Raw genomic sequence first — 12,577 nt, forward strand, 5'->3', positions numbered from 1 at the left:
GACACAAAAGTTCTGAAAATTTGTGCCTAAAGGGCTGTATAATTTAGACATAAATAACTAGGTTACACACATCCAACTATTTAAAATGAATATTTTTCAACAACCAGAGATCCTAAGACTATTCTCAGAAAATGTTCAACTACATGGCACAAGTTAATCAAAATTACAATCTGAAAAAAACCAAATCCAAAATGCTGGATGTATCTGTGCAGGGTTGTGATCAAAATCTTATGCAGCAAATTAACAAAATGAAGAAAATTATCAGAAATAGACTGTGAGGGTACAAATACACATGATGATAGTAGGCAGAAAGATACTCACTGAATCCTCGTCTTGAATCATCTGAACTAAATTATCAAGTACTGGAGTGAGATTTCTGAGGGAAGAAAAGTTAGGAAGATGATGAAATCAGCAGTTTCTCCTCATCCATTCTCTTGTTATTTAGAAGAAAGAAAATCCTTACTTGGATTTCATGTTGTTAAAGTTTTTGCCTAATGCCAAGTGTCTTATCGATCGGTTTTTACTAAGCCAGACTACAAGGGTTGAGAGATCAGATTCTAGGCCTGTAAAGAATCAGATTAGATTAGGAATTAAAACACATTTTCACAAAAGATCCAGACCAGGTCCAATTATTGATGCTATATTCAAGTAATTATGTCAGTGTACTAATTTCCAAAATGTGTAGGAAAATTTCCATTCTTCTATCTTTAAATCTTTTTCTCATTAGTGCCTCTGCTTTTCTATGAGAATAAATGCTTTCTCTAAAATAAACCCTTTACATCTCCATGCTAATCAGCTATTAAAGACACCTCTCAGAAACACTGAATAGAATTCAGTCCCTTATCCACAGTCCAGCCACTGTCAGCCACTTGCACAGTCAGGCAGAGTTTTAAGTTCCTTGGAGAATTCTAAAATAATGCTAATCACTATCTAGACTTAGTAGAGCTGTGTACCAACAATATTTCAAAGCCTTCAAAAGCCTGCAAAAAAGGCTAACATAATACACTACAAATAAAATGACCAGAAAAACCAGGCAGATTTTTTTCTACTCCTGAGTAAAAGAAAATTAACTTTAGTATTCCCAAGCTAGTTATGTATTTGAGGAGTCCACTAGCTGGATTACAATGATTTAGAATTCAGATTCACAGCATAATTTAGATTTCAAATATCTATCTTTATTTATAACAATAAATCTTTTTGCCTAACTGGGCTGAATCACAGCTTTCCGCGTGTCCATCCCACCCTTCCTGGGCATTTCACTGTACTGGGAATCTGTTTCTGAAATACTTCTGCACTTGGCTGATAGAGGGGCAAACACAGCAGGTGAATTTTTCCAGTTCATACATCTACAACTTGAATCTGCAAGATGAGAAGCCAGTTCATATTTCCAGGAATACCTGTGCTAGGAAGCACAGAGACTCCAAAGCAGAAATATTCAAAGACTTTTCCAAAGACTCAAGCAGGCCTTTTCTGACCTGAAGCTCTTGGCTCTTTGCTCCAAATTTTCCCCTCAGCTTCATTCTGTACCAGACCTTTCCCTTTGTTCTTTCACTACACTTCCAATTCTCATTCAGCTTCTTAACCTCTTGTACTTACGCCCAATTTACTCTGGATCTAATATGAGCTTGGTGCCATTATTTTATTCTGCTGCGTTACACTGATCTCAAACAACAAACTTTTGAGGGTACAGTTAGTCTTCCAATGTTTCTTAGTAAGAGGCCTTGGTCTGAGACATTTCCATAACAGCATGGCCAATAATCACAAAGCAAGAGCAACCACCCTTGGTTACACTGAGAGCTGAAACAAAAAGCATTTCTTGACGTGCACAACCCTCCGCTCCTGATCTGGGTACTTACCATTGTCTGAAATATCTAGGCTGGTGATATTGTGTATTTCTGCTATGCATCCTTCCAAGACTTGTGCACCTCCAGATCTTAACTAGAGACAAAACATCATCCATTTTTGCAAACTAGTTATGGATTCAAGATCACACAGAAGACAGTGGTAGGAGCTTTGTGAATACAGAAGGCACTAGCAGCGGCAAAAACAACAGCAACAGAAGAAGTTATAGACATCAAAATGACAGCCTATGCACACATTCCTACTGTCCTCATCCTTACTCTCAGTATTTGCATACAAATGAGAAAAGGGACTCTCTTTGCTTTCTCTCGAAAACTATCTCTCAGCCTTTAAATGAGGAAAATACTTAAATGGTTGAACACAGCAAATCCTTTAGCACTTGTGCTGGGCAGTGCCTGAAGTATTGGGGTGAGCATTTTCTACATGAACATTTCCAGGGTCTGGTCATACAAAAAAATAAACTTAGACCAGTCTATCAGCTTGCAACCCTGGCACCCTTGAACTCCACTACAGTCAGGCCTTACAGTGAGCATCTTCTTCCAGCTCTTAGCACAATGCTAAGGTGCCCAAAAAGATAAGTGGGGAGCATACAAAAAAAATCTCAAATTATACCTCTCTGCTGCTGAAAAGAAAATTCAAATAATCCAATTGTAAAACAGCCATAAAAGACAATAAACAAGAGAAAAAAGTAATATAGTCATTCTTAAGAAATAGCAATAAAAGAAAAAAATTGCAACAATAACAAAAATGCCTGGCTGCAAAGTATCAATTATGATATTATTAATCTGAAATATTACATTACTATAAAAAAAAGTCAGGATTTAATGAAAAAACAATGAAATGTTCTAAGAGAAAACATCAACATTAAATGTGAAATCTTACACACTTATTTAGTAATGCTACTGAATTAACATCTTTTTTTTTCCAAAGGAGCAAAAGCATTTTCTTTTTTTTGCAGCTATGCACTTTTATATAAGGTGCATTTCACTTTATAAACATCTCTCTGTAAAAGATTTTAGCTGAAGTAGGAAAAAATTCTATGGAAATTTCATTTTTACATTTTCTATCTTCACGTTATTTGCTTCAAAAAGAATGGAAAGCTTTTTCAAACGTCCTCAAAGCTTTTTCACCTCCTGTGCATAGAAACTGTGAAGTTTTTTATTTTGTTCACTTGCTTGGGTAAATATCCTGAATCTACCTGCTGATATTTCTGTGGACCGTCAGCTTTTATCCAAGTTATAATTAAAGAGCCCCAAACGCCTTCTAGAAGCATTTTTCAATAAAGATTTGATTTGGCACGTTTTTGAATGTTTGAGGTATATGATGGGTTAACAAGCAGCTGGACAACATGACCTGAGTATTTGGAGAATGGCCTTTGGTAGCCAATGATTATCTTTGGTGGCCAAAGATAGCACCTAAATCATAAATCGCATCCAGAGTGTGAGAAGTACAGAACATAAGGCACCTTTTCCCCTCTCCATAAATCAAAGCCTGCCTATCCTTCACCTCATCCTCTCAATAAGTAGTCATATTACAGGCTGTATTTGGGCCAGAAGTGCTGCAAATTTAACTCAATTTTATTTTAGTAAGAGCATTTATAGCATTTGCTGTATGAGAGCCAAAATCATTCTGTTTTGCTTTGTGCTGCTCTCTCAGTGTGGCTCACCACAAGACAAACATTTCTCACAGAGTGTCACATCTACTACTGCAGAATCTATGGCAGATCATACATGGAACTGGATTGGTTGTTGGTAGGGTAAAGTTCTATACACTAAAATTGTACTCACAATAGAATCCAAATGCTTTGGCTATATATACTTTGAGGGCTGAAGTGGACAAATTTTCAGGAGTAGCTTTCAATCTTGTACCAGATAATTCTACATTCAAAATTTTAAATATATAAACATTTCATGAGCACAAATGGTGATGTCTATTTGATCTGAAAGTGATGACAAAAACTCCACTTTTAGGATCACAATTTGCTGCAACTGTGTTAAAATAATATGCATATAAATATATATATATAAAAGCAGAGATAAATTGAAGTGCTGCTCGTCAATGTGGACTGTGATACTGACAAAAAGACTCTCTGCAACACCTTCTATATGACATACTTCTGAGACTACAAAGAAAAGCTCTTATCAGAAAACAAAGTATAACCTTTCTACAATTAAAAATGCCAAGTGTGTTCAAAGCTATGAGGTACTAATATGGGAAGGGCAAACAAAGCTGCTTACTGATTTAACAATTAAGGTAAAGCATGGAGAGTACTTACACAGTGACCAAGCTAAGGGAAGCAGAAGGGAAAAGAGTGAAATACATCAGTGCTGAGCAGGTAGAAATAAAAATGTAATTTTCATAGTAAAAAAATAATTAAAAAAAACAACCAAACAAGCAATAGAAAATGATTAAGCTTGGAGATAATTTACCAGAAAATTATGGGAGCAAATGAAAAATGGTGGAAGAGGGAAGGAACACAGATTTATCCTTCCATACTTGAGTACAGCTTGCCTGATGCAGGAAAGAAGAGGGCAAAGCTGAAGCATCAGCTTTATAGCCCCCTAGGAGCATGTGCTTGCAGGAACTGGGAGCAGTGGTGACTGGCTCCAAGCTTCCCACCACTCTCTTTCCAGGTGTAGATTACCCTGCCCAGATCCCAGAGGGTCAGGGAGAGGTGGAGCAGGATCCTGAGGTGCTGGGCCCATTGAGAGCACTCCCAGCTGCTGGCACATCAACTTCCCTGCTGGTGGAAGCATCACTTCTTTCCAAAGCACATGAGAATGGATAAAGCTCAGTGATGGGAAAAAAATGTTAAGGGAAGGATCTAAGGAAGTACTGTCAATTTGGAGGGACCAGCTACAGAAGACAACACTGAGTTGGGCAGGATTCCTTCCTTTCTGTCACAAGAGTCAGCCATGACCACAAGTGCTTTGGTGTCCAATAAATCTCATTGCTCCTTGAAGGACTCTTTCACTCCCACCCTGGGTGTTGTTTCATGAAAGGGTAATATTTTCTCCCCTGTCAGCCCTTGTTGATTTACATGCTAATTTATACTCTCATTACTTATATTTGTGTTTTATTGATTTATTCATTTAAGGCTAAATCATCATCGTAGGACTTAATTTTTATTATGTGAATTACTCCTCCCTTTTCCTTCCTTACTCTAGAAGATAAATTATCATCCATCTGATCCCTCTACTCAGAAATCAGAAGCATATGTACTGGACTTGAAAGCTTTGCTATTTGGAATTTACGTGTAGTGCTCTTCAAAGTAATAATATTTTCCAAGAAGTCTAAAATATCAGAAACTATGATACGCATTCACAATTATTTGGTTTTTTCTTCATAAGGAAATCTGTGCACATTTCAAAAGCAATTGATCACGAACCTAAAGGCAAGGATTACTGCACTTCAACATGGTTATCAATATTGCATGTTTTCTACTTAAAGGACAACCACTGTATCTGCAGGCACTTCTAGAACAGTTAATACTCAGATGGCCTTGGAAATATCTAACAAATGGGAGGCTTTCTTTGCAGCTTAAAAACCGGGGAAGTCAGAAAAAGCCTAAACTAGTTCATGTTGGTTTTGGCAAAAGTCCACCACACAGTTCTCAACAAAATGACTTTGCCTCAAGTGGCTTCCCAGGGTTGTGTCTGAACTTTTCTAATTCTGCTTTAACCACGACAGAGTCACCCTGCAAGAGTATGGGCAATCTTGGGAAACAGAGTGCACAGCAAAGCACAGGGAAGCAAGAGGAAACAAGATAAAGCAAACCAGTTGCCACAATTGTTCTTGCTTATTCTTGAGGCCACTTTGACAGTGCTTCTTATGTTAATAACTTTTACCAAAGTTCCTTATTGGCTTGAATTGATTAATTGATTAGGAAAATGGAATTTCTCCCAAGGTTAAAAAGCAAACCTGCAGAAGATGGAGCATGCCTTCGGTTCTGAAGGAAGACAATTGAACCACAGACATGCCTTCAGGGCATGCAGCTTCCTTAGAGCCATACAAATTTCGGCACCTTGGAAAATCCTGCTGCTAATCACACCACCAGAGAGCAGAAACAGCCAAGCATCCAACAGGCTGGCTCAGTGTGTAGTACAGCTGCACTGCAAGGAGGCTTTTGCTAATAAGGTGCTTTGAACCTCTGTGCTCATTATTTAGGATGCTGTAACACACATCCTAACTTTTATCATAAGGGCTTCTCTGAGTTCTCTGCTTCTCACCTTTCCCACAACTTCTGACTACAGAGGAAGAATATCTTGCCCAGTGAATTTCACAGGAACTCTAAAACCTCATAATTGCACATTTCGAACACATCCTGATAAATATTCCTTACCTCACAGCTACTGAGGTCTAAAGACACCTCCTTCAGATTGTGATTGCAAGCCAGGCCTAATAAAAGCGCTCTGAAAAAGATCAATTTTAGAACCGTTTTAAAAAGATAAAGGGCAGCTTTACATCATCATCTAAGTGATCACAGGTTAATACATCTATAATGCAAAGATTCATTTCAAAACACCAGCTGAGCAGTTATTTCTTAAATGACAATGGCAGCACAAGCCTGCACACTCAGAACACTCCAGGAGCTTCAAAAACTGCAGGGATGCAAGGCTAATGAAGAAACTCCAAAGCTAATGCACCATCAACATTTAATAACATTCATCAGAGATGAATTTTTTCAACATTTGCTTTCAAAGAGCATCAAATGGTTATAACTGGGGTGTTTTGTCATACAACCATACAAACTCTCAGATTTTCCGAAAAATCTAGGAAAGAATAAAGTTTTTAAAATACGTAGATGCCATGCAGCCATCCATTTCAGTCAGGCACAATGCCTGTAACACTCAAAAGCTGGAGCATGTTCCAGTATCACAAAATTCCCCATATCCACAACCCAACAAGTATTTACAGATTTCAAAATGGTATTCCTATGCAAAGGTATCCTTTGCCTTTGGGCATATTGGCAGACGCATGAAGAAACTACTAATTATGGTTCTCATAAATCCACTTTTAAAGTCTCACAGAAGTTTGTTTCCACATCTAAAAGTTAGCATTAATATCACACTTACATTAATACTGTCATATCAGAAAGCACAATAGTATGCATAATAGAGAAGAAACAAACAAAATCTGTGTATACTTTCTAATATCTTCAGAATAGATGCAGTTTTGAATTAATAATTCAACAGAGAAACAGAAGGACTTCCTTCTCCAACTTCATTTCAGCCAAAAGCAGCTAACCAAGTGACTGATGCATGGAGATAAAAACTAACCCCTTCTGATGAGCCATTTGTCTACACACTTGCTATGCAAGTAGTGTGTCAAAGCTACATTTGAAATGTGTGTGCCTTGGGCAGGTTTTCATTTAAACCTATTTATGTCTTCTGTCCTGCAGGTATAATCAGACCTTCGCTATTAACAAAGGCAGAGGTCTTCTGCTTATTTACTTAAGCTATTAATATATGAGGGGGGGAAGGGGGTGGGGAGAGAAGTGAAAGTTCTGCAACAGTTCTCACAAATTTTTAGATGATCTTGTCTATCTTTCTTACCCAAACATGCTTTTTATTCAGTCAGTCTGGCTGATGGTAAGTTTGCAAAGAGCTTCCGAAGCATTTCCAGGAAACAAAAAAATACAGTGGAAGCATAAAAGAAGCACAGATTAAAAAAAGACACGTAGTGCTGCTTCAGTTGTACACTTCTCACAGGAAGAAAAAAAAAAGGTTTTTTTTCCCTAACCTCTTCCCCATAAATTCACCCTAAGAAAATCTCCTTATTTCTCAATTCTTTCTCATGAAAAATCACCAGCCTTCAAAGGGCCTGAAGCCAGACATCTTATACTTACACTTGGCCACTATGTTTAAATCACACACATGGCAACACATGGAGAGGTCTTATCAACTGTGCATGATGCAGAATGCAAGAATTGGCCTTGTAATTAGCATTTGCATGAGAAGCATATCAGAAACTTGTCTTGTTACAGCACTGACAGATCAAAATACAGTTTCTGGCAATGTCTGTAAAATTCAACAAAAATGCCAACTTACACTTCAACAAGGACAAGAGTACAAACTGACTCCATTAAAAATGGTGAAAAAAAGAGTGAACTGCAAATGGAACATTAGCTATATTACCTATGTACAAGGTATATACCCTCTCTCCACCCACCACATGGCATCCTCATAGAACAGCTTTATCAGCAAACCTGCTCCCTGAAAGGCTTGATTTACACTGTCCAAGCAAGTTCATGTCCTTCACAGATTGCACTGATTAACCAATATCTTTGAACTCACTGAGCTAGCACACGCAATTAAACATACCACAGCTGTAGAGCTAAAGGAAGCCTATAAAGAAATAAAAAACCAATTAAGTAGAGGAATTTGGAACTCAGAATGTCAGGTATCCGCATTTTATCTATCTCTTTTTTCTCTAGGCAGGATTGGCCTTGAATCACACATTCAATGTGGTGACCTCTGGTTCATGGACACAAACCAGGAACTTCTCTTTTGTCACTGGACAGCTCCAGCTCCAAAAGCTTTTTGACATATGCTGATGAATGATGCTAGAAAAGTACTATTATGATACGCCATAGCTTTGATTTTTTTTGCTTCCTGAAGCCATCTCTCATGTGCTCTTGCAGTCTTGCAAATGACAATTTCCTGCCTGAAAAAAAGTTTTTCTATCTTCTTGTGTTTAACCACCACTGTGATCTTGATGGCTCCGGACACGGTTGGTAATTCTTGCAGGCAAGAACAAAAGGCCGAGCAGCTGTCCCACAATACACATCCTCAGTCCTTTTAACACCAGATTAACTTAACAGGACATTTTTGAAGTGGATCATTCAAGTAGGGTTTGAGAGGTAAAACAAGGTGTCCTGCTGATCGAAGTCCTCTGTAGTGTTGCGACACATTCAGTTTAAACTGAATGAAAAATTTCGGTCAGAGAAAAAGCACATCACAGAAATTGCCAAAAAGTACTGACAGCTCCTGTCCTACCTCCTAGGCAGAGGTGAATGCTGCCACCAGAACAAAAGCAGACCACGCCAAAGTACCAGATAGCTGAGAGTGGTATGGATGCTCTGAGACCATACACTTCCAGCTGGACTTTGCAAAGATTCCCCTCCTTGAAACTTTCTGAGCTAGTGAAAGAGTTTCTGCTCTAAGCTCATCCTATGCTCCCCATCACTGCCTCTCGACTTCCCCAACACCAGTCAGGCAAGTAACTCCCTCCAACCCATTCAGTCAAATTGAGCCAGATTATCTTAAACGCTACGAGAAGCAGTTTTTTGCTAATGGATATTTTGACTGAAAAGGGCTACGATGATGCCATTTGCTGCCCAGCTGGCAGGCAAAGGGTCCCAAGTTTTTGGGATAAATTAATATAATAATATCTTTCATGAGCACAGGCAATTGTACAGCACTCACCTGCTCACACTCCTCATATCATAAGAGATACTCAACATGACAAGAAGAGAACCTTAATGAACCTTAATGTTTGGTGCTTCTCACCTTTCCTAATCTCTGGGGATATATTCAACATCCCACAGTATTCTCTTTTTCCTGCCCAACCAATGCTGTCTTCTGTAGTAGTCACATCCATCCTTGTTTTTCTTCCCTGCTGCCCTCCACCATAGGATCAATAGCTCTAAATTAATCAGAATCAAGCGTGTTTCAAAAAAATCAGCTTGTGTTTGAAAACACATCTACCACACCTCCCTAATACTGGCAAAGTCTGAGCAAGCACTACAACAACAAAGAGCATCACATAGAACAAAGTGAAAGGTCAGAGCTAAAATGGCTCCTGCAGTTGAATATGGATTTCAATCCAGTGCATCTCATTTAACCATCAGGCTCTTCTCAGAGGTGCCAAGGAACAAGACAAGAGGCCACAAGCAAAAACTGATGCACAGGAAGTTCCACCTGAACATGAGGAAGAACTTCTTTACTGTGCAGGTGACCGTGCACAGGAACAGGCTGCTCAGAGATGTTGTGGAGTCTTCCCCACTGGAGATATTCAAGAACTATCTGGATGCAATCCTGTGCCATGTGCTGCAGGATGACCCTACTTAAGCAGGGAGGTTGGACCAAATGACCCACAATGATCCCTCCCAACCTGACCCATTCTGTGATATTGTACTGCCCCCTTCAATACTGAAGTGCCTTAAGAAAAAATACTCCAAAGCTACGTACACTACTCTTTCTGCTGTTGCACTTGTCACTCTTCCTTCCCTTAGCTTCCTCCAGAGTGTATCAAAAGCTTTCCATCTCATTCTCACTAACTATTCTTTATATCCCACATCTCCAATTTTGCCATCAACTCCTGTCCATTAGATGCTCCCCATTCCCCTCCCCCTCAGAAGGCAGGCTCCCAGCAATACAGGGATACATCCATGCACCTATATCCATATTCAGATTGCAAAATAGGTAGTGAATGTGTCTAGGTGTCTGCTACAGATAAGTTTATGTGTATTTTAATGCATATTATTTAGGAAGATGACACTTTGAAAAGAGCCCTTTCTTTAATTAAGCCAAATAAACACCAATATTCTGCCAGAATCACAGAATAGCCTATCTAGGTCTCTCTTGACTTTAAAACACACTTTAAAAATTTAATGTCTGAAAATTTCAACACAGTTCAAACCCAGACACATCACAAGCGCTTCACAATTTCCCTCAGCCTGCAGAACCTGTTAGTCACAGGCTGGGTGACATACAATAAAAAGACTCATTCCACTTAGTACTCCTGGAAACTGCTGCCACTGCCTCCTCCCCCAAAAGGAGAACACAGCTCAGTGTAATAAGTTTCTCCTCCCAAACACTGCAACAGGTTCTGTTTCATTATGGCTGTTGCAATAATGCAGTCCCAAAGGAATGGTGCTAACACAAGTCTATAATCCCATTTCACTGCAGTTTTGTTCATGAGCCACAAAGAAAGAAATATATCCCCAAAAAATGCTGACAGAAGCTAAACAACCGTGACATTCCCAGAGTAAGAAATATGATTAATAGCCTCAACTGTGAGACTGAAAGAACATTTTATGAATGTGTGACCATCACAAAACTCATTCTTCTAATATCAATAATGTACAATGGGAAAAACAAAATAAGAAAGCAAAATTCTTTCCCCTTCCTTTTAAATATGAGGCACTCATATAACAAAAATGCAAACTAGGTTTTAGGCACAGGAGAAAATGAAATTAAATTCTTACTTTAGAGGCTCAGGAGGGAGTTTAGTTCCTGAAAGGTTAATCTGCATCAAAGCAAGTGAGCTGCTGAAAAACTGTTTGAAGGAGGGAGGGACTTCTTTTCCTTTTCTGTAAATAAACAGATTCATTAAGAAGTAGCATTTAGACACTCCTCATTCCAATAAATAGTGAATGCAAGCCATCAGAAATGTAATGATCTTTTACAGTTTAATTGCTCTACCTTCAGCAGTTCTGTAATCAGTGGCTCTCAATTAGCTTAGAATTATAATGTCATCAAAATGTTGATTCAACAAACAATCCTCACAACTGCACTGCTGCACAGAAGACATTACTATCTACCTCCTGTTTGGTGAACTACAAAGAATGATCATTTAGATCTGGTTAATAGTGAACATACTTACATCTCACAAGCAGATCAAACAGGACATGAACAAAACCCTGAATTTGCTTTTTCACCACTAGAAATAATTACATAGTGCTAGAATACCTTAGCATCAATTAGGTGTCATCTCTGATAGGGACCCAAAGCTTCAATCTGAAGAAAATGGAACCTAATATTTTCTACAATGCAAGTACTCTAAAATGTAAATGTTCAATCTCAAAGACTTTCAAAGGGAGTTCCTCCCAGAAGACAAAAGAGGAAAAAAAGCATTTGTACCCATCATCAAATCATGAAAAATACAAACTTTAAAAATCATATATAAAGAGGAATCAAGTCAGCCAGACTTCAAAGTGTGGTGCTTTGCCCTTTAGAGACAAAAGATATATACAGACTTTCTGCTGCATCAGCATCATACAAACACATATTAGACAAGGTAGCTTACTTTACAGACCTTTAGCAAAGAGCAGAAGGGAAAGAAAATATTTTGCTTAGAATAAGTAGTACCTACTTCATTGAGCACTAAGACTTCTAAGGCTTTATAAATAAAAAGTCTTAGATTTATTCCTATAAAAAAATGTGCTACATAAGTGCAAAAAATTATAAACCAAAATACTGCAGGAGTTGAGGGTAATGACATTTAAATTGTACCTGTGAGAAAACAGAGTCCTTGAGAGGCTAAGGACAGCTAGATGCTGAAGACATCCACGAAGGAGGGCTCCACACACCTGGTTCAAAATAGGACAAATCATTTTAATTTATATTAACCCAAAAAAGTACCTAGGGATAGAAGGTGGGGAATGTTCCCTTGGTATTGAAATAGCAACAAAAATGATCATTACCATATCTAGTGCACACTCCGTGTTGGATAAATCCAGGTGAACAAGGGCATTTGGCTGGGCCAAAAAATTGTACAGGCTCTATAATGATTTGACAGAAAGAATTACAGATGTTAATTTTTATATTATGACAACTGTTACTGGATGTCTACCTGTCATCGCATTTTGGCTTTTACTATAAAATCACCTGAAACTTCACCCAATCATACAACATGTTTTACGTTTGTAGGCCTTTTTTTTTTTAATAGTAGAAAAATGGAGCTCAGACTACACTTACCCAACACTTCTCTT

At 38.3% G+C, this 12,577-nt stretch overlaps 1 protein-coding gene across 4 annotated transcripts in view; it reads right to left on the reverse strand.

Moving 5' to 3' along the window:
• CARMIL1 (capping protein regulator and myosin 1 linker 1) overlaps positions 1 to 12,577 on the reverse strand; it is a 189,095-nt gene that overhangs the window by 66,563 nt on the left and 109,955 nt on the right. For 2 of the 4 annotated variants that reach the window (XM_030943984.1, XM_030943981.1), the window contains exons 14-21: positions 12,290 to 12,367; positions 12,099 to 12,175; positions 11,072 to 11,176; positions 6,203 to 6,272; positions 4,136 to 4,147; positions 1,857 to 1,938; positions 464 to 563; positions 322 to 376 (exon numbers count right to left, since the gene is read on the reverse strand). In XM_030943984.1, the coding sequence (XP_030799844.1) occupies positions 322 to 376; positions 464 to 563; positions 1,857 to 1,938; positions 4,136 to 4,147; positions 6,203 to 6,272; positions 11,072 to 11,176; positions 12,099 to 12,175; positions 12,290 to 12,367 (579 nt within the window). The remainder of the gene's footprint in view (positions 1 to 321; positions 377 to 463; positions 564 to 1,856; positions 1,939 to 4,135; positions 4,148 to 6,202; positions 6,273 to 11,071; positions 11,177 to 12,098; positions 12,176 to 12,289; positions 12,368 to 12,577) is intronic. The other 2 variants (XM_030943985.1, XM_030943982.1) reach the window with 1 other exon arrangement.

Source organism: Camarhynchus parvulus, chromosome 2, assembly GCF_901933205.1.
Source record: "Camarhynchus parvulus chromosome 2, STF_HiC, whole genome shotgun sequence".
NCBI lineage: Eukaryota > Metazoa > Chordata > Aves > Passeriformes > Thraupidae > Camarhynchus > Camarhynchus parvulus.